Genomic DNA, 21,669 nt, shown 5'->3' on the forward strand with positions numbered 1-21,669 from the left:
TTTTTACAGATTTTTAAAATATTAAGGTGATAATGTTTTCTTTTCAGTCCCATTATTATATTTTCACCACCAAAATATTTTTTAAGTTTCCATTTTTTCACAACAGGAAGTGGGACATATATGTCCCATCAACCAACGCGAGATACCTTTTCTGCTGACTGACTGATTTTGTAATTTTATTTTTTTAGCCATAAACTGGAGTTTGTGGAGAATAAAATAACTACAAATTATACATGCATGTAATCTTTTTATTTGTGTAGAGCCCCATCCCCACAGCGATACTTCTGCCAATATCTCGTCTCCTACCTTCCAAACTTTACAGAGGCTCTTCTGCGAACCTTGCAGAACTAGTACTCCTGCCTTTGCAGTGCAGTACCGATTTTTTTCTCAGGTTCAGTACAGTCGTCCCTAGAGGGCAGCACCGTGCAGAGCTGGGTAACATATATCCCGACACTCGAACTGTCGCTCAAAGTTAGTGGGACATATATGACCCATCAACCACGAAAGGGTTAAAGAACCTGAAGTCCGGTAGCTAGTGTAACGTAGCCACCAAAACATCGCTGATGTAAAATCCTTCAGAAATTCAAAGACAGTGCTGTACGTAAATAGTCTATTAATGGACTTTGCCATACCAGGACAAAATTTACGACTGTGTGCTTCTCTTCCAGTGTGTCTTTATTTTCCGACACGATAAATGTTGAAAAGGAATGTAATTCCGAAACTTGTCCGCCTGCGGATAATAAAACGACGCAACTAAAGTGGAACTAATGTCGTCTTTTTAAAGTGGAATTTGTTACGAAATTTCCTGGCAGATTAAAACTGCATGCACGACCGAGACTCGAACTCGGAACCTTTGCCTTTCTAGCAATTGCCTGCGAAAGGCAAAGGTACCAAGTTCGAGTCTCGGTAGTGCACGCAGTTTTTATCTGCCAGGAAGTTTCATATCAGCGCACACTCTGCTGCAGAGTGAAAATCTCATAGTGGAATTTGTTATTCTGCGAATTCTTTCGTAGGCGATTTGCAGCAACTTAATGCAATTGAAATCCTAAGTTAGCCATTGGAATGTGAACGAAGTGGAACGATAAAATTTATCTAATGTGTCAACTGCAGGGCGTAATGTGAAACTTAATTACTAGGCTGCAGTACCATTTTAAGCAATAGGAAGCGTTTGATTGGTACTCCATGATATGTAGGAATACGTTACTATGCGAGGGGGGACTAAAAAATAACCGGAATTTTTGTTATTTTGCATTATGATTGAACTCTACATTCACAATACTTCAGGTCCTTTCCAAGTATTGTCGATGAGCATTAATGCACTTGTCCCAGTCCTTGCGCCACTGCTGAAAACAGTTCTGGAACTCTTGAGGCAGGACATCGTTCAAACGCGTTAGCGTGTTTTCTTTGACCTCAACAACATCACCGAATCGGTTTCCTTTCACGCTTTGCTTCATCCGTAGAAACGAAATCAGACGGAGTCAGATTGTGTGAGAAGGGTGGTGATCAGTCCGGAACCGCGCGACTGCTACGGTCGCAGGTTCGAATCCTGCCTCGGGCGTGGATGTGTGTGATGTCCTTAGGCTAGTTAGGTTTAAGTAGTTCAGATGTTAAGACCCATAGTGCTCAGAGCCATTTGAACCAAGGGTGGTTATGCACAAGCACCATGTTGTTTTTTTTCCCATGAACTGTGGAACTGTCAGAGCTCTGCGGGCTGGAGCATTGTTGTCGTGGTCATTTTCGTAGCACTCTCTCTCATAATCTTCGTAACATATCCAGATAATATTGGTTGACTGTTTGTGTTGGGGAAACGAACTTCTAGTGAACAATGTCACTGAAATCCAAAAAACGAATCAGCAGTGTGGAAACTCACACTGGATAGCACTCGACGTTCTTCCTTGGGTAGTGGTGACGTTTGAGTTTTCCTCTAGCTCGGTGCTTGCTTGGACTGCGGATAGTACCCAAAGCAACAACTCTCATCCCCAGTGACAATTATTTTAAGAAAATGTGGATCGGTCTGCACTTCACTCTTGAGATCGCGACAAACATTCACGCGGATTTCTCTTTGTTCATCTATAGGCAAGCTAGGAACAAATTTTGCAGACACTCGTCTCACGCGAAAATCTACGCCTGAAAGTCAGTGGAACGTGCTTCAAGACACTGTCGTTCCTTCAGAAATTTGGTCAATGGTCATTCGACGATCTTCATCAATTGCAGATTTGATTGTGGCATTGTTTTCGTCATTTCTTCCTGTCGAAGGACGACCGAGGCGTGGCATGTGTTCAGTTGACATGTTGCAAGATTTGAAACGAGAAAACCGCTCGTAAACCTGTGATACTCCCAAAGCATTACTAAAGACTTGCCGAAGCATCCCAGCAGTCACATGATATAAAACTAAAAATCACACAAGAGCATCACAAACGAGTAACGCCAGCTTGCTGAGTGACGTGGGAGACCCCAAACTGACAACGTGTAACAGTTCGATTCCGATTACTTTTGGATCCCCCCTCGTAAGTTGTACATACGGTTTTTTGTCTGGAACAGTACTTACTCACAGTTAACATGGATCTCAAATCTTCCGTTCCGGACAAGACTATTGGGAGGTTTCCCTTCGATGGATTTCCCTTCGCTCCAAGCTTCCTTGAGACTAAATCTGGACTGTCGTGCTTTCAACATGCTGTGATCTGTTGGCAGAGAAGAATCCTGAGTTATAGAAGCTGGTCCTTCATTCTAGACTTAGTGAATGTAATACGGAAATTTACACTCCTGGAAATTGAAATAAGAACACCGTGAATTCATTGTCCCAGGAAGGGGAAACTTTATTGACACATTCCTGGGGTCAGATACATCACATGATCACACTGACAGAACCACAGGCACATAGACACAGGCAACAGAGCATGCACAATGTCGGCACTAGTACAGTGTATATCCACCTTTCGCAGCAATGCAGGCTGCTATTCTCCCATGGAGACGATCGTAGAGATGCTGGATGTAGTCCTGTGGAACGGCTTGCCATGCCATTTCCACCTGGCGCCTTAGTTGGACCAGCGTTCGTGCTGGACGTGCAGACCGCGTGAGACGACGCTTCATCCAGTCCCAAACATGCTCAATGGGGGACAGATCCGGAGATCTTGCTGGCCAGGGTAGTTGACTTACACCTTCTAGAGCACGTTGGGTGGCACGGGATACATGCGGACGTGCATTGTCCTGTTGGAACAGCAAGTTCCCTTGCCGGTCTAGGAATGGTAGAACGATGGGTTCGATGACGGTTTGGATGTACCGTGCACTATTCAGTGTCCCCTCGACGATCACCAGTGGTGTACGGCCAGTGTAGGAGATCGCTCCCCACACCATGATGCCGGGTGTTGGCCCTGTGTGCCTCCGTCGTATGCAGTCCTGATTGTGGCGCTCACCTGCACGGCGCCAAACACGCATACGACCATCATTGGCACCAAGGCAAAAGCGACTCTCATCGCTGAAGACGACACGTCTCCATTCGTCCCTCCATTCACGCCTGTCGCGACACCACTGGAGGCGGGCTGCACGATGTTGGGGCGTGAGCGGAAGACGGCATAACGGTGTGCGGGACCGTAGCCCAGCTTCATGGAGACGGTTGCGAATGGTCCTCGCCGATACCCCAGGAGCAACAGTGTCCCTAATTTGCTGGTAAGTGGCGGTGCGGTCCCCTACGGCACTGCGTAGGATCCTACGGTCTTGGCGTGCATCCGTGCGTCGCCGCGGTCCGGTCCCAGGTCGACGGGCACGTGCACCTTCCGCCGACCACTGGCGACAACATCGATGTACTGTGGAGACCTCACGCCCCACGTGTTGAGCAATTCGGCGGTACGTCCACCCGGCCTCCCGCATGCCCACTATACGCCCTCGCTCAAAGTCCGTCAACTGCACATACGGTTCACGTCCACGCTGTCGCGGCATGCTGCCAGTGTTAAAGACTGCGATGGAGCTCCGTATGCCACGGCAAACTGGCTGACACTGACGGCGGCGGTGCACAAATGCTGCGCAGCTAGCGCCATTCGATGGCCAACACCGCGGTTCCTGGTGTGTCCGCTGTGCCGTGCGTGTGATCATTGCTTGTACAGCCCTCTCGCAGTGTCCGGAGCAAGTATGGTGGGTCTGACACACCAGTGTCAATGTGTTCTTTTTTCCATTTCCAGGAGTGTATTTGACTGTTCCTGCCGGTACAGACTATTTTGTCACCTTGATTGCCGCTGCAACTCGGAATATGCCGTTATTTTGTAGGTGGGGAAGGCAGCTGGAGGCAGTTTCTGACGCTGCCGAACATTCTGAAGGAGTTCAACCCTCGGCTTGTGGGCTTCTCGTTGAACGACTCCTCGGGCCACGAGAAGGCGTCGCAGTTCAACGTGGGCGAGATATACGCCACGAGCCGGGACCTTCCGTGGCAGGCGCAGCTGCTCGTACGGCGCATGCGCGCCCACCCCGATGTCGACGTTCAGCGGCACTGGAAGGTACTCCTCACTGTTCTCTATTTACATGAACATCACATTTCTAATCGCCATCTCAAGTGTGTAACAAAACTCGGCAAATAATTCTTTTGTTGCTTCTCGCTACATTGGGCTTAATACACTACTGGCCATTAAAATTGCTACACCTACTAGAAATGCCGATGATAAAGGGGTATTCATTGAACAAATACATTATACTAGAACTGACATGTGATTACGTTTTCACGCAATTTGGGTGCATACATCCTGAGAAATCAGTACCCAGAACAACCACCTGTGGCCGTAATAACGGCCTTGATACGCCTGGGCATTGAGTCAAACAGAGCTTGGATGGCGTGTACAGGTACAGCTGCCAATGCAGCTTCAACACGATACCACAGTTCATCAAGAGTAGTGACTGGCGTATTGTGACGAGCCAGTTGCTCGGCCACCATTGACCAGACCTTTTCAATTTGTGGGAGATCTGGAGAATGTGCTGGCCAGAGCAGCAGTCGAACATCTTCTGTATCCAGAAAGGTCCGTACAGGACCTGCAACATGCGGTCGTGTATTATCCTGCTGAAATGTAGGGTTTCGCAGGGATCGAACGAAGGGTAGAGCTACGGGTCGTTACACATCTGAAATGTAACGTCCACTGTTCAAAGTGCCGTCAATGCAAACAAGAGATGACCGAGACGCGTAACCAATGGCACCCCATACCATCACGTCGGGTGATACGCCAGTATGGCGATGACGAATACACGCTTCCAATGTGCGTTCACCGCGATGTCGCCAAACACGGATGCGACCGTCATGATGCTGTAAACAGAACCTGGAATCATCTGAAAAAATGACGTTTTGCCATTCGTGCACCCAGGTTCGCTCCTGTCTGTGATGCTGCGTCAAGAGTAACCGCAGCCATGGTCTCCGAGCTGATAGTCCATGCTGCTGCAAACGTCGTCGAACTGTTCGTGCAGATGGTTGTTGTCTTGCAAACGTCCCCATCTGTTGACTCAGGGATCGAGACGTGTCTGCACGATCCGTTACAGCCATGCGGATAAGATGCCTGTCATCTCGACTGATAGTGTTACGAGGCCGTTGGGATCCAGCACGGCGTTCCGTATTACCCTCCTGAACCCACCGATTCCGTATTCTGTTAACAGTCATTGGATCTCGACCAACGCGAGCAGTGTCGCGATACGATAAACCGCGATCGCGATAGGCTACAATCCGACCATTATCAAAGTCGGAAACGTGATGGTAGGCATTTCTCCTCCTTACACGAGACATCACAACAACGTTTCACCAGGCGACGCCGGTCAACTGCTGTTTGTGTATGAGAAATCGGTTGTAAACTTTCCTCATGTTAGCACGTTGCAGGTGTCGCCACGGGCGCCAACCTTGTGTGAATGCTCTGAAAAGCTAATTAAAAAATTGACTGTAACAATGGCTCCACTGACGACTGAAGGTCTTATTAAGAAAAAATCAAATTATTTGTCAGCTGAAGGCGACAAGCAATAGGAATAATTTAAACAAAATATTATTTTTAAACAATTGACACAATCGGACCAAATAAACAAGGGAGTGATCCACAGACAGTGCGCGAAGGATCGACCTGAGAAAAAGTCCCTACAGCTACGTAAGCGGTGAGGCAGGCAACCGAAAGATATTCTCACTTAATAGGATGGCAACTCAAACTAGGGACAGCTTAAACACCCACAAACACACTCGCAAAATCTACCTAAGATGCGATAACAAATACCACAATAGAATAACAGTTAACATGGTCAGATGACAAGCATTTAATTACAAAGGTTGGCTCCACCAAATCCTAGTACGCAGACAGGGTTAAGACCAAACTGCCGATTCAAAATCTGACTAGATGCACATGGAACTGCAAAACACAATTCCACGAACAACTCAAACAATGCTAAATAGCCACTATACAGCAACAAAACGAATTGCACGTAGACATGAACGCTAAAAACACAGAAACGGTCGAAAGACCAGATACGCGTCGTCCACTGAGACGACCGACCGAACGACCAACCATCGGTCGTCCCCGCTCAAGTCAGACAAGGGAAACGTGCCAGTATGAATCGTCGACTGACAGCTTATCGCCTTGAGGTCACTTCCACGGACGGACATACACATACAAGTGAAGGTTGCACTACTCGAATATAACGATCCATTCAACTTAAACTCGCTAAAGCCGGACCTCGACGTGGTCGTGCACTCTCGCGACCACATCCATCCATCGGGCAGTGCATGTATCGCCAGCTGTCCCTGCGAGTACTGGTGCTGTGCGGATCTCACTGCTCCTCCGTCCTAAGCCACTTCCCTGACACACGTCGACCCGGAAATACACTACTGGCCATTAGAACTGCTACACCAAGAAGAAATGCAGATGATAAACGGGTATCCAATGGACAAATATATTATGTTAGAACTGACATGTGAATACATTTTGACGCAATTTGGGTGCATAGATCCTGAGAAATCAGTACCCAGAACAACCACCTCTGGGAGTAATAACGGCCTTGATACGCCTGGGCATTGAGTCAAACAGAGCTTGGATGGCGTGTATAGGTACACCTGCCCATGCAGCTTCAACACGATACCACAATTCATCAAGAGTAGTGGCTGGCGTATTGTGACGAGCCAGACCAGACGTTTTCAATTGGTGAGAGATCTGGATAATGTGCTGGCCAGGCAGCAGTCGAACATTTTCTGTATCCAGAAAGGCCAGTACAGGATCTGCAACATGCGGTCGTGCATTATCCTGCTGAGATGTAGGGTTTTTCAAGGATTGAATGAAGGGTAGAGCCTCGGGTCGTAACACATCTGAAATGTAACGTCCACTGTTCAAAGTGCCGTCAGTGCGAACAAGAGGTGACCGAGACGTGTAAGCAATGGCACCCCATACCATCACGCCGGGTGATACGCCAGTATGGCTTCCAATGTGCGTTCATCGTGATGTCGCCAAACACGGATGCGACCATCATGATGCTGTAAATAGAACGTGGATTCATCCGAAAAAATGACGTTTTGCCATTCGTGCACCGAGGTTCGTCGTTGAGTACGCCAACGCAGGTGCTCCTGTCTGTGATGCAGTGTCAAGGGTAACCGCAGCCATGGTCTCCGAGCTGATAGTCCATGCTGCTGCAAACGTCGTCGAACTGTTCGTGCAGATGGTTGTTGTCTTGCAAACGTCCCCATCTGTTGACTCAGGGATCGAGACCTGGCTGCACGATCCGTTACAGCCATGCGGATAAGATGCCTATCATCTCGCTGCTAGTGATACTAGGCCGTTGGGATCCAGCACGGCGTTCCGTATTACCCTCCTGAACCCAATGATTCCATATTCTGCTGAGAGTCATTGGATCTCGACCAACGCGAGCAGCAACGTTGCGATACGATAAACCGAAATTGCGATAGGCTACAATCCGACCTTTATCAGAATCGGAAACGTGATGGTACGCATTTCTCCTCCTTACAGGAGGCATCACAACACCATTTCACCAGGCAACGCCGAACTGCTGTTTGTGTATGAGAAATCGGTTGGAAACTATCCTCATGTCAGCACGTTGTAGGTGTCGCCATCGGCGCCAAACTTGTGTGAATGCTCTGAAAAGCTAATGATTTGCATATCACAGCATCTTCTTCCTCTCGGTTAAATTTCGCGTCTGTAGCACGTCATCTTCGTTGTGTAACAATTTTAATGGCCAGTAGTGTACTAGAGGTCCCTCCAAAGGTAGTACCACAGTAGTTGCTAAGGATAAGAGCTACTGTTGCCACTGACGGACAGACAAAGCGCGCAAACGTAGTGGCGCCAGTGAACAGACTAAGAAAACGAGAGGCGACAATCCCATTACACGACGACAACCTGTCAATAGCACGAAGGCGAGCCGGAGCACGGCTGAAAGGGGCTCTTCAGAGAAGATAAGAGTCGTCTATAGATTTGCAGTCCAGTACATAGGGTGATTCAGCTGTCCCTACCGTTGGGTTTTATGTAACCCGCAACATCTTCAAAACAGCACATGGGAGATTTTCATAGTCTCCCACACGCTACAAACAAAATGTTAGTCCTACACAAAAATGAGTAGGACCATTCGTAGGAAATTTAATGTAGTTAAAATTTGTACTTTCATACTTTTTTGCTAGATGCTGAGGTTTTCGAGTTACTCAAGATAAACGCATTTGAAGATCCCTATTGTACGTTTTCCTCGAATAATTCGAAAATTACGGCCTCTATCGGAAACATATCCGGTTACAACGTGTAACTACGTTAAATTTCCTATATAAAGGTCCTGTTCATTTTTCTTAGGGCTAACAGTTTGCACATAGCCAGCCAGAGAAAGTAGAAATCTTACCCATGGTATTTGAAGGCTTTGCGGATTGCATAAAACCCATAGATGGGGCAGTACGAATGTACCGTCCTGTGACGATTCGTGCAGAACGCACAAATATCAGGTTTCTCGATTTTATGTCCTTTCCAACAACGGCAGACTGCAGTTCGAAAGAGACCAGGCGTCTTTTGCTTCAAGTGCATAAAAATGAACGTTGGTCATCAACTCGCATCGAAGCTGTTGGGTGTTCTTGGTTGAACCTCCTGATATCTATGGTTGGAAATATTTCGGACAGTCCTTTAACAATATCACTAAAAGCACCCATTTGGACAGGTGGTTTGACGAGAGTCGGACCTGTCTACGCTGGTTCAGTGGTATCCGCCATCACACGTCGTTCAATAAATGATGCCTCAGTGCTATTCGACCAAGCTTTTACTCCAGGTTTCTTATCTCACGTTCTCTGATGCAACTGGCATACTGTTTTGAAAACTGTACTGTACTGCTGTGGACAGATGGTACAAGCGAGTCTACGAGTGTGTACGGCTGGTTTGCTCTTGTTGATTTTGGGTAGTGCTACTGTGTTAACGCTTCGCTCAAATTTGGTGGCAGTTGCTGTAAGTTTCATCTATTTGTACTTTTTTCAGCTTTACAGAAAGTTTTGTATAAGATTTCCGTGTTTAAATATGAAATACGGAACTATGGAAAGAATAATACCCGTTCTAAATTACAGATACATTGAAAAAGCGCAAAGCATAACGAACGTGTTGTGTTAAATAGAAAATACATAGCAGAACGGCAATGATTTTGCAAACAGACAACTCGCAGAAAGCAACCATCGTGGTCACATGTGTTGTTTTGTGTGATACATGTGTATTTTAACATTTAATCTACACTCTATTTAGAAGATCCATGTGTTCAACATGGCTTTTGATGAACTTATTCCACAAAGGACGAGACCATTCATAACTGCTTTGAAATTTGTTCCGCCTACAGAGAAAGTGGCCTTGTAAAGAGCACTACAATGAAGTACTTTCAGAAATGGCAGCACTGACGCTAGCGATTCACCTTTTACAAGAAGCCCATCGGGCTACAATGAAGGTGTTCTTAACGCTTTACCCCAATGAAATCCACGGCGCGGGTCTACAGAACTAAGCCGTAGGGCATTAGCCGTGAAACATCTTAGGACATTTGGGTTCATTAACGAGGTTTAATGATTCAACACCTGGTAACTATAGTCTTAAAAGTCGAAATCAAAATCCAGCGAGAACGTTAACAAAACAAACGGCACGTTGTTCGAACTCAGGAACGTCGTTCTTAATGACTGGAAGTCGACATCAGCTGCTCGGGATTTATTTTTACAATTTTATCGGCCTATTTGTCCATGTAGGCAGTACACTGTGAGTACTGTTATAAATCTCGAACAATAAGACATGTGCTACTAGCAATCGTATGTACAAAAATGCCAGCAAATTACTCACTTTGAAAACAGACATTGGGTAGCCACACGAACGTTGCGTTGGCGTCCCAGTTCTATGCTTAAATGCCACAGTGTCCAACAGTAAACTTGTATTGAGATATGATTATTGAAGTTTTCCCGGCGTACTGGATATTCTATGAGACTTCGGGATTGCAGCCGGCTCATGTTGACTTGTTGCCACAATATTTCGGCATACAACCGTACAGCCAACTCGACAAATCCTAGGATCCAGTGATCTCTTTAATTTCTTCTGAGAGAAAACATTTTATTAATAACTAGCTGGGGTACCCGCCTTCTCTCACGGTGTTGATATGAGACTGTGTGGTAGTTGGAGTAAAAGGATAAATTATAAAGTATAAGAGGTAAAAAAAATTGAAAATATATCATAACTATTTACAATACTTGTTTATAAACAACATTTTTCTTTTTGTTATCCGACATAAATTTTTCGAATTTCCTATTCGAAAGCAATCTACGTATAGTTGACCGTGAGAGAAGTAGGAGTCTTTAAGGTTGATACCGCGATATTTTAAAGAATGTCCTTGCGCTTTGTTAATTGTAAAACTGTAGCGTAATTTGACTGTAAATTCACACTTTATTCTCCATTTTTATTCAATCACCGCATTACTTCGACTACTCACATTTCACTGTTTATTTTTATTGACTCACTGCACTACTTTTCCGGTTCCTCACATCGACACTGATAAGAAACTGACGTTCGAACCCACTATGTATCTTGCTTTATATACCTCTACCAATGGGTAACCCCACCGGTGGTGAATTGCAGAACATACCCAAAACAGCTTCGAATGATTGACAATTTTCCGGTGCATGCCACAACAAATGGTTCAAATGGCTCTGAGCACTATGGGTCATCAGTCCCCTAGAACTTAGAACTACTTAAACCTAACTAACCTAAGGACATCACACAACACCCAGTCATCACGAGGCAGAGAAAATCCCTGACCCCGCCGGGAATCGAACCTGGGAACCCAGGCGTGGGAAGCGAGAACGCTACCGCACGACCACGAGCTGCGGACATGCCACAACATTCGAGACTGTTCTGGAATGTTTCACAATGATCTGAGATGTTCCTGAACATTCTGGAACCTTCCAGAATGTTCCATGCTGTTCCGAACGTTCCGGAACATCCCGGATCACTGTAGAACATTTCTGAATGTTGTTGAATGCTCTCGAATACGCTCGAATGTTGTAGAAATTATTAGACGGCTAAACTTTCCAGTCCTCATAGCTTCAACACCATGCCCTTCAGGCAAAAACGGGAACCTTTTTCGTGGATGGGAGACAGGGGGCTACCATACCACGTAACTCCCTTGTTCGTCCCGGAATTCGTTTCTGAGTTTTGGCGGGACGCACGTTTCGATAGAGGGCTGACATGAAGTTTCACCTTTACGCATACGCCTGCGCGTCGCAGATGGAACAGTATTTGAGGAGAGCACGGGTTTCGACAGAGGACGGTCCCTTGGCGGCCAGCAATGTGCTAGCTACCATGCTGTCCCTTCTTCTTGTCTGTGTTTTCCATACAGTCATCGCCTCACCGATTCAGCTGAGAACCTCCTCATTCCCTACATTACTAGTCTACCTAATTTTCAACTTTCTTCTGTAATACCACATCTCAAAAGCTTCGATTCTTTTCGGTTCCGGTTTTCACACATTCCATCTTTCACTACCATACAATGCTATGCTCCAAACGTACATTCTAAAAAAATTTTTCCTGAAATTAAGATCTATGTTTGATACTAATGGCCAGGAATGCCCTTTTCGCCACTGTTAAGTCTGCTTTTATGTCCTCCTTGCTTCGTCGGTCATGGGTTATTTTGCTGCCTAGGAAGCAGAATTCGTTAACATCATCTACTTCGTAATCGCCAATCCTGATGTTTAGTTTCTCGCTTTTCGCATTTCTGCTACTTCTCATTACTTTCGTATTTCTTCGACTTACTCTCAGTCCAGTGATTTTAGATATTCTGATATAATTTACTATCTATTCCTTCTGCCTTATTTGATATTAAATCTTCCAAAGCTCTCTTAAATTCTGATTCTGATTCTGGATCCCCCATCTCTTCTATATCGACTCCTGTTTCTTCCTCTGTCACACTAGACAAATCTTCCCGCTCATTAACGCCCTCAATGCACTCTTTCCACCTATCCGCTCTCTCCTCTGCATTTAACAATGAAATTCCCATTGCAGTCTGAAGGTTACCACCCTTGCTTTTAGTTTTAGCGATGGTTGTTTTGACTTTCCTATATACTGAGTCAGTCCTTCCGACAATCACTTAGCTGTCGATTTCTTCACATTTTTCACACAGCCATTTCGTCTTAGCTTTCCTGCACTTCCGATTTATTTCATTCCTGAGTGACTTTTATTTATGTATTCCTTGAACAGTTTTGTACTACCGTCTTTCATTCATCTACTGAAGTATTTCTTCTGTTACCCATGATTTCTTCGCACTTCCCTTCTTTGTATTGACGGTTTTCTTTCCATCTTCTGTGATTGCCCTTTTCAGAGATGCCCATTCCTCTTCAACTGAAGTGCTTATTGAGCTGTTCCTAATCGCAGTATCTATAGCCACAGAGTACTTCAAGCGAACCTCTTCATTCTATAGTACTTCAGTGACCCACTTCTTTGCGTATTGATTCTCTCTGACTAAACTTGATCCTACTCTTCATCACTACTAATTTGTGATCTGAGCAGCAGTGCTGCGTTCACGTTAAAATCCAATATCTGATTTTGGAATCTGTGCCTGACCATGATGTAATCTAACTGAATTCTTCTCGTATCACGCGACCTTTTCCAAGTATATCACCTCCTCTTGTGATTATTGAACAGAGTATTCGCTATTACTAGCTGAAATTGGTTGCAGAGTTCAATTAGTCTTTCTCCTCTCTCATTGCTAGTACCAAGTCCATATTCTCCTGTAATCCTTTCTTCTTCCCCTACAACCGCATTCCAGTTCCCCATGACTATTAGATTTTCACCTATCATTACGTACTAATTTACCCGTTCAACATCCTCATATACTTTTTCAATCTCTTTACCTCCGGTTTGCGACGTCGGCATGCATACCTGAACTATCGTTGTTGGTGTTGGCTTGCTGTTGATTCTGATAACAACCACCCTGTCACTGAACCGTTCACAGTAAATCACTCCCTGCCTTACCTTCCTATTAATAATGAATCTCACTCTCATTAAACCACTTTCTGCCGCCGTTGATATTAGCCTGTACTCATCTGACTATAAATTCTTGTCTTCTTTCCCTTTCACTTCACTGACCCCTACTATATCTACACACCTGGAAAAGCTTGGCATCACCTCGATTCCGAGAGTTCCGCCCTTTTTATTGCTCATGAACCACCATAAAGCGAGACCTTCAGAGGTGGTGTTCCAGATTGCTGTACCGCTAATACTCAGCAGCATGTCCTCTTGCACTGATAAATGCCTGTATTCGTCGTGGCATACTATTCACAAGTTCATCAAGGCACTGTTGGTCCACATTGTCCCACTCCTTAATGGCGATTCGGCGTAGATCCCTCAGAGTGGTTGGTTGGTCACGTCGCCCATAAACAGCCCTTTTCAATCAATCCCAAGCATGTACGGTAGGTTTCATGTCTGGAGAACATAGCCACTCAGTCGAGTGACGTCGTTATCTTGAATGAAGTCATTCACAAGATGTGCACGATGGGGGCGCGAATTGTCGTCCATGAAGACGAATGCCTCCCCAATATGCTGCCGCTACAGTTACACTATCGGGCGGAGGATGTCATTCATGTATCGTACAGTCGTTACGGTGAGTTCCATGACCACCAGCGGCATATGTCGGCCCCACGTAACGCCACACCAAAACATCAGGGAACCTCCACATTGCTGCACTCGCTGGACAGTGTGTCTAAGGCGTTCAGCCGGACCGGGTTGCCTCCAAGCATTTCTCCGACGATTATCTGGTTGAATGCATATGTGACACTAATCGGTGTCGTGGCTGCAGATATGGACCTCGCCATGGACGTCGGGATTTAAGTTGCACATCATGCAGCCTATTGCGCACAGTTTGAGTCGTAACACGACGTCTTGTGGCTCCAAGAAAAGCATTATTCAACATGGTGGCGTTGCTGTGAGGGTTCCTCCGAGCCATAATCCGAATGTGGCGGTCATCCACTGCAATAGTAGCTCTTGAGCGGCCTAAGCGAGGTATGTCATCGACAGTTCCTGTCTCTCTGTATCTCCTCCATGTCCGAACAACATAGCTTTGATTCACTCTGCGACTCGTGGACACTTCTGTTGTTGAGAGCCCCCCTTGGCACAAAGTAACAATGCGAACTCGATCGAATCGCGGTATTGACCGTCTAGGCATGGTTGAACTACAGACAACACGAGCCGTGTACCTTCTTTCTGGTGAAATGACTGGAAGTGATCGGCTGTCAGACCCCCTCCGTCTAACAGGAGCTGGTCATACATGGTTCTTTTCATCTTTGGGCGGATTTAGTGACATCTCTGAACAGTCAAAGGGACTGTGTCTGTGATACAATATCCACAGTCAACATCTATCTTCAGGAGTTCTGGGAACTTGGGTGATGCAAAACTTTTTTTGATGTGTGTTTATTGAGATCATTTCCCTCTTCAGCTTTTCTAGTTTCCCTATCACGTTCAAACTTCTGACATTCCACGCCCCGGCTCGTAGAACGTTATCTTTTCTTTCGTTCTTCAGTATTTTTCACACATGACCTCCCCTTGGCAGCCCCCTCCCGGAGTTCCGAATGGGGGACTATTCCGAAATCTTTTGCCAATGGAGGGATTTCAGTTACATGCCACATATCCTGCGGACACCACATTATGTGTCTTTAATGCAGTGGTTTGCACCGTTTTCTGAATCACCATGCCGTTGTTCAGTGCTGATTCTTCCGTAGGGACAGTTTCTCACTCCAAGGGCAAGAGAGTGCTTTGAACTTCTGCCTGCTCTTCCGCCCTCTTTGACAAGGCTGTAAGCTGAACGAGGGTGACTTCCTACGCCGGAAGTCCTCGGCTGCCACTGTTGAAGATTTTATTCAAAATTTAAGCAGTGGCGTCGTTCAAACGTTTGGTTTTGGTTGTTGATCCAAGACTCTACCTGTGGAGGACAGGAGTCTTTGTGGTTGGCAGGCTGAATGAGTGAGTGAGTGAGAGGAGAGAGGGAGGGAGAGAGGGAGGAAGGGAGGGAGAGAGAGAGAGAGAGAGAGGGAGGGGAGACAGAGAGAGAGAAAGAGAGAGAGAGAGAGAGACAACACCTGTAAACGTGCTCATGGGGTTGTAATTACTACGAATTGCTGACAAGAGAGTTTTGTAGCACAGTTTGATTAAAGGAAGTGATAGATTGATCGGTAGTATCTTGAGACACCAAGAAAGTTATTTTGGTGATGAGGGAAGTGTGTGAATTTTAAGGAAAGGGTAAAAATTTTAGAGGGAGACCGAGGCTTGGCTACAGGGATGAAGAACCTTGCAGAGGATAGATTAGTGTAGAGAGCTCCATCGATCCAATCTTCGAGTTAAAAACCAGATCAGTGTTAGAATGAAAGCATCTGCCATAACTTAAAGGTTTTCTGGATTGAGATTTCTACGACGTCAAATTTTAAAATCAAGGTAGAAAAACCGAAATAAAATGGTTGTGACATAATATGGCAACAATCGTCTACTGCCTATAATACAACGAGATGACTTCAAAAAGTTAGTTACACTTTGTAATGGCAGGCCAAGTGACATCTGTTGAATTCTGCATGACCTATGACCTTTCAAAGTAACACAGACACATGACACTGTTTAACGCTTTTTTTTTATGGCTTTCTTGGCTGTTCGTCTGTTTAGTACAAATTTTGCAGTATTGATTTTAAACTAACTTAATGATGAGAAAGAAACTGGAAACTCTCAACAGAGCTCGGAACCGGATGACAAATATTAAGACTCTTTCTTGTCGGGTGCACGGCGGAGGGTACTTCGTGTACCACTGCACTTTTTCCTGTTGCAGTCGTGAATATTTCGGGGTAAGAACGGTTGCTGGTAAGCCTCCATATAAGCTCAATTCTCACTAATTTTGGTCTTCACGGTCTTTTCGCAAAGTATACGTGGGAGCTACCAATATATTGGTTGATTCAGGTGACGAGAAATTGAAATAAACCCGAACTTCCGCAGATGTCTTTCTTGTAATCCCACAAAAAATGTTTCATATTGACTGAAGCATTTCACACACACGAGATCAAAAAGGGAAAATAATCATTTAAATACAAAGCTTATTAATATAACACTTTTAGAAAGTAATAAAAATATAAGATAATTTCTCCTAGCCCTATCCACATTCCTAACGCTATAGAGTCTTGAAAATTTGTCCTTGTGAATTTTTAATAGGTATGACAATAATTGTAAAATTTAAAACGATAACGTGGGGTGCATGCAGTAGATAGGTGTAGAGAGAAGCTGTCGTTGAGAAAACTCACACAACAGTTCACATCAGTGTCCGTGCAGTAAAATTGCTTGTTATTTAGATGAACTATTGAAGCTTCAGCTGCCTATTGTATGCGCCATAGGGTTTTCGTTTTGAATTTTGCAAGTATTTTCACAGCTATTAAAAATTCGCAAGTAAACACGAGGTTAGGAATCTGTATGAGTCTAGGAGAAATTATTTTATACTTTTCATTATTCCGTTTCAAAAAAAGGTGTTACCGTATATTATGAAGCTTTTTTATTTGAATAATCATTTTTTCAACATAATTAACGACACTCTGCAAACCATAGTCGTAACGTTCTACGAATTATTCAATTGTTCCACTATTGAAATCCGCTCCTTGCTCACAGAACCATTCGAAAACCGCTGGGTGAACGTTCTTATCGTTGGAAAAACTCTGTCCCCCCCCCCCCCCCCCTCCCCGTCATAAGGAGGTGTCATTCCAGGTTAGAAATCGTACAGTGTAAGATCTGCGCTTCTGGATCATCCATGTAACGCCATTCGTCAGATTGTTGGCACCGTTTCACTACAGTTGGTCGCGATATTGCATTTGCTCCACCTATCACCAGAATTTCGGCGTCATTCTGAGTGCAATTTAGACTTTTGCCCACAAGATTCGTACTGTTCAGCGTGCTTCTAGCTAGTACGTTTTCAGCTGCCGCGTCATTTCAGTCGCACATTGTGATGCATCTGTTATTTGTGCTGCAGCAAACTCAGTGCATTTACTCTTTTCTGGCGATGCCTCACTCTTGTTGCGTAACTGTATTATATGTTTGAGAGACGTCTAGTTCATGACGATGACGTGCCGAAATTCTTGGAGCACTTCACTCACCTCGCTAAAGTGCCCGTCACCGAGGTAAATACCCCAAGGTCATGGAGCACTGCGTCGTCAGGCGTGAAGCAGTGTTATCTGTTCGCTTCACAGATTTGCCATATACACACTGCAGCAACGATGGAGGTCAGCGCCCGCTGCATTTTCAGTGTTCTCGTGTGATATCGTGTGTTCACGTCTAGTTTCAGTCGTTCGTAGAAAGGTGTATTGGCTTATATTTTGTAATGAGGATAATGGAGGAACGAGGGTCTCAACTGGCCGATGAGGGTAAAGGGCGAGAAGGCATTCGAAAATAAACTAAGATTATCGTATCGAACGTACTGTGGTTTTTTTGCTGATCCACCCAACATTGAAGAAACCAGAAATATTACAAATTTCGTGCAAATTCATAAACTTATTGCAATATCTCTTGGTATTTTCGAATCGACTATATTCCGTATTAACTGCGCAGAAACATCGACAGAATCTCCAGATGTGAGCACGTACTTTGATCTCCCAAGAAAGGGATACAAAAGAAAACGGAAAACTTGGGAATTCGGCTATTTTAACAAAAATTTATTGCTCAGAAGTGTACAGAGGAGAGCATCCGACGGATAGATGGAATGCAGAGACACTGGAGCAGCAAGAGCGACGTTATTGTGTGCAGTGCACTTACTGCGTGCTGCAGACAATATTCTTGTAGTATACTCGATAAAACTGAGGTCTCATGAAACCATATAGACAAATATACTTTACTCGACTTCAACGGAAACAGTACGCTGAAGATATCTGCAGTTACTTTTGTACAGCGTATGTCGGCGATCTGGTTGATGGGTGCAGCGACGAAGGGGACGTAACGGCTGCAAATAAAAAAATTCTTGAGGTAGGGAACATTCTAGGCCGTATTAGGGAGAGCACTCAGAAATGCAGTCCTGGCGGCGGTATACAAACACTCGCGTGCTGTCGCGCACGGACTCGTAAATACACTGAAGAGCTAAAGAAATTGGCACTCCTGCCTAATATGGTGTAGGGCCCCCGCGATCACGTAGAAGTGCCTTAACACGACGTGACATGGACTCGATTAATGTCTGAAGTAGTGCTGCATGGAACTGACAGCATGAATCCAGCAGGGATGTAAGAGTACGAAGGGGTGGAGATCTCTTCTGAACAGCACGTTGGAGGGCATCCCAGATATGCACAATAATGTTCATGTCTGGGGAGTTTGGTGGCCAGCGGAAGTGTTTAAATTCAGAAGAGTGTTCCTGGAGGCACTCTGCAGCAATTCTGGGCGTGTGGGGTGACGCATTGTCCTGCTGGAATTGCCAAAGTCCGTCGGAATGCACAGTGGACACGAATGGATGCAGGTGGTCAGCCAGGATGCTTACGTATGTGTCACCTGTCAGAGTCGTATCTAGACGTACCAGGGGTCCCATATCACTCTAACTGCACACGCCCCACACCATTACAGAGCCTCTACCAGCTTTAAAAGCCTATACTGGCATGCAGGGCCCATGGATTTATGAGGATGTCTCTTACCCGTACATGTCCATCCAACGAGACTCGTCCGTCCAGGCAATATGTTTCAAGTCATCAACAGCCCAAAGTCGATGCTGATGAGCCCAGGCGACGCGTAAAGCTTTGTGTCGTGCAGTCATCAAGGGTTCACGAGTAGGCCTTCGGCTCCGAAAGCCCATATCAATGATTTTCGTTTGGTTCGCACGCTGACGCTTGTTTATGGCCCAGCGCTGAAATCTGCTGCAATTTGAGAAAGGGTTGCACCCCTGTCACGCTGAACGATTCTCTTCAGTCGGCGTTGGTCTCGTTCTTGCAGGATCTTTTTCCAGTCACTGCGATGTCGGAGATTTGATGCTTTACCGGATTCCTGATATTCACGATACACTCGCAAATTGGTCGTGCGGGAAAATCCCCACTTCATCGCTACCTCGGAAATGTTATTTCCCATTGAACGTGCGTCGACTATAACTCCACGTTCAAACTAACTTAAATCTTAATAACCTGACACTGTAGCAGCAGTAGCTTATCTAATATCTGCACCAGACACTTGTTGTTTATATAGGCATTGCCGACCGCAACCGCCGCATTTGAATGTACGTGCCTATACCATTTTCTTTGGCACTTCAGTGTAAAATGCGTTCGTGGATGACACGATACAATAATGATGTCTCATATGTTACGAAAATTAAATTTTATAGTTTTCTTAACAACCTTCTCGCTGGAAGTTTGTATATGGTCCAACAGAACGCAAATTCATCAGGGGCGACAGTTTTCGTTACACATGCGCATGGCACTTTCACACGTCTTACGAAATTTTATTTTGCACATGGAATATTTTACGTTTTAAAGATAAAATATGTGTCACTTACATGTATAAAGTTTGAGGATGTTTCCATATTTTTTCAATCCAAATATGGTCATGGTTCTGTTTTTTACACATGTCGAAGTAAAAGAAGATTTCCTTCAAAATGTCTTGTAGCGTTAGTTTTTACTTTTTTCGTAGCAGCTGATGTGAATTTTTGTATTCCATCTTATTCTAGACTAAAAATAGAGCTACTTAATATTTTTTTGGAATTTTTAGTAAGATTTGGAATCAGTACTAAATGGGAGTGCTGTAAGACGGTGGAATGAATCGATGTGCCTATTTTCGTAACGGCCGCTATAGTAATACCCCGCCGTATTCCGCCCGGTTAGCCGTTCGGTCTAACGCATTGCTTTCCGGGCGGGAAAGCATGCCGGTCCCCGGCACGAATCCGCCCTGCGGATTAGTGTCGAGGTCCGGTGTGCTGGCCAGTCTGTGGATCTGTGGATGGTTTTTAAGGCGGTTTTCCATCTGTTTCGGCGAATGCGGGCTGGTTCCCCTTATGCCGCCTCAGTTACACTATGTCGGCGATTGCTGCGCAGACAGTTTCCCCAAATACGCGTACACCATAATTACTCTACCACGCAAACATTGGGGTTACACTCGTCTGGTGTGAGACGTTCCCAGGGGGGTCCACTGGGGGCCGAACTGCACAATAACCCTGGTTTCGGTGTGGGGCGGCGGTGGGGTGAGTGGACTGCTGTAGCCTGTTGTGGGGTTGTGAACCACTGAGGGCTATGGCGGGGACGAAGCCTCTCCGTCGTTTCTAGATCCGTGGTTCCATACAATACAACACAATACCACGCTGTCAGCTTCCTCTTCACAGTGTTCCTATGGTTGCAGTTGGTAACAATACTAATCGGAGCCAACGACTTCTGTAACGAGCTGTGTGTGGGTGACACGGCCCGCCACGCTGTGGAGGACCACAGGAGGGACCTGGTGGCGGCTGTGGACTGTCTGCGAGAGCAGCTGCCGCGCACGCTCGTCAACGTCGTTGTCGTCCCAAGTAAGTGGCGAGCCGCCGTACTCATCTGGTTCAGCAGTTCAGTGGTCTTCTGATTGGTCTGGGGCTGCTCGCCATCAGTTTTTGTTCTGTGGCAGTTTCCACGTTTCAGAGTCTCACTTGCACCCAACGTTCTCAATTATTTGTTGAAGATACAGGGTGGTTGCAATTAAACTGTGATCCGAGGGCTGCTGTGCCGGCTGTATACATGGCAGGACACTGATACATCGTAGGTATAAGTGTGAAATTACCGTAGGCTACTGTAGACTGTCACAAGTGAGTGCAGACTGTGGTAGTTTTCCCAGCAGCTTTCGTCACTTAAGATGGTAACAGCGTTACATGTACGTTAAGCGTGTTGCATACCGATTAGGCGTTATCTCATTTCGGGCGCTTTGTTTGCGTATGAGATCAGTGTCTTATTAGATTCTCTTCGAAACCGGAAATGGTGAACATATAGAAACTCAGTGAGGATGTGCAAAGGATTTCATAACTTACGGTACATTTTTGTTCTACATAGATATCCTCCTACCTGTTACTTAACAACAAACAGTATTTATAACAAAATTGAAACTGTCAATTTTTAATTCAGGTTATATTCGAAAATTGTTTATTTCTGACGTGAAAGAGAGAGATATTGTAGCAAAAATAAAAAAATACAAATTTATCACACAGGGCTAGAAAATGCATTTTCCCAAAAAAGGTAAA

The 21,669-nt window shown here is 45.3% G+C and overlaps 1 protein-coding gene across 1 annotated transcript in view; it reads left to right on the forward strand.

Annotated features, from left to right (window-relative positions):
- Positions 1 to 21,669, forward strand: part of LOC124796077 (phospholipase B1, membrane-associated-like) — a 102,366-nt gene that overhangs the window by 39,736 nt on the left and 40,961 nt on the right. Inside the window, exons 3-4 of the mRNA XM_047260166.1 lie at positions 4,261 to 4,487; positions 20,805 to 20,967. Coding sequence (XP_047116122.1) covers positions 4,261 to 4,487; positions 20,805 to 20,967 — 390 coding nt within the window. The remainder of the gene's footprint in view (positions 1 to 4,260; positions 4,488 to 20,804; positions 20,968 to 21,669) is intronic.

Source organism: Schistocerca piceifrons, chromosome 1 (genome assembly GCF_021461385.2).
Source record: "Schistocerca piceifrons isolate TAMUIC-IGC-003096 chromosome 1, iqSchPice1.1, whole genome shotgun sequence".
In the NCBI taxonomy this organism is placed as follows: Eukaryota; Metazoa; Arthropoda; class Insecta; order Orthoptera; family Acrididae; genus Schistocerca; species Schistocerca piceifrons.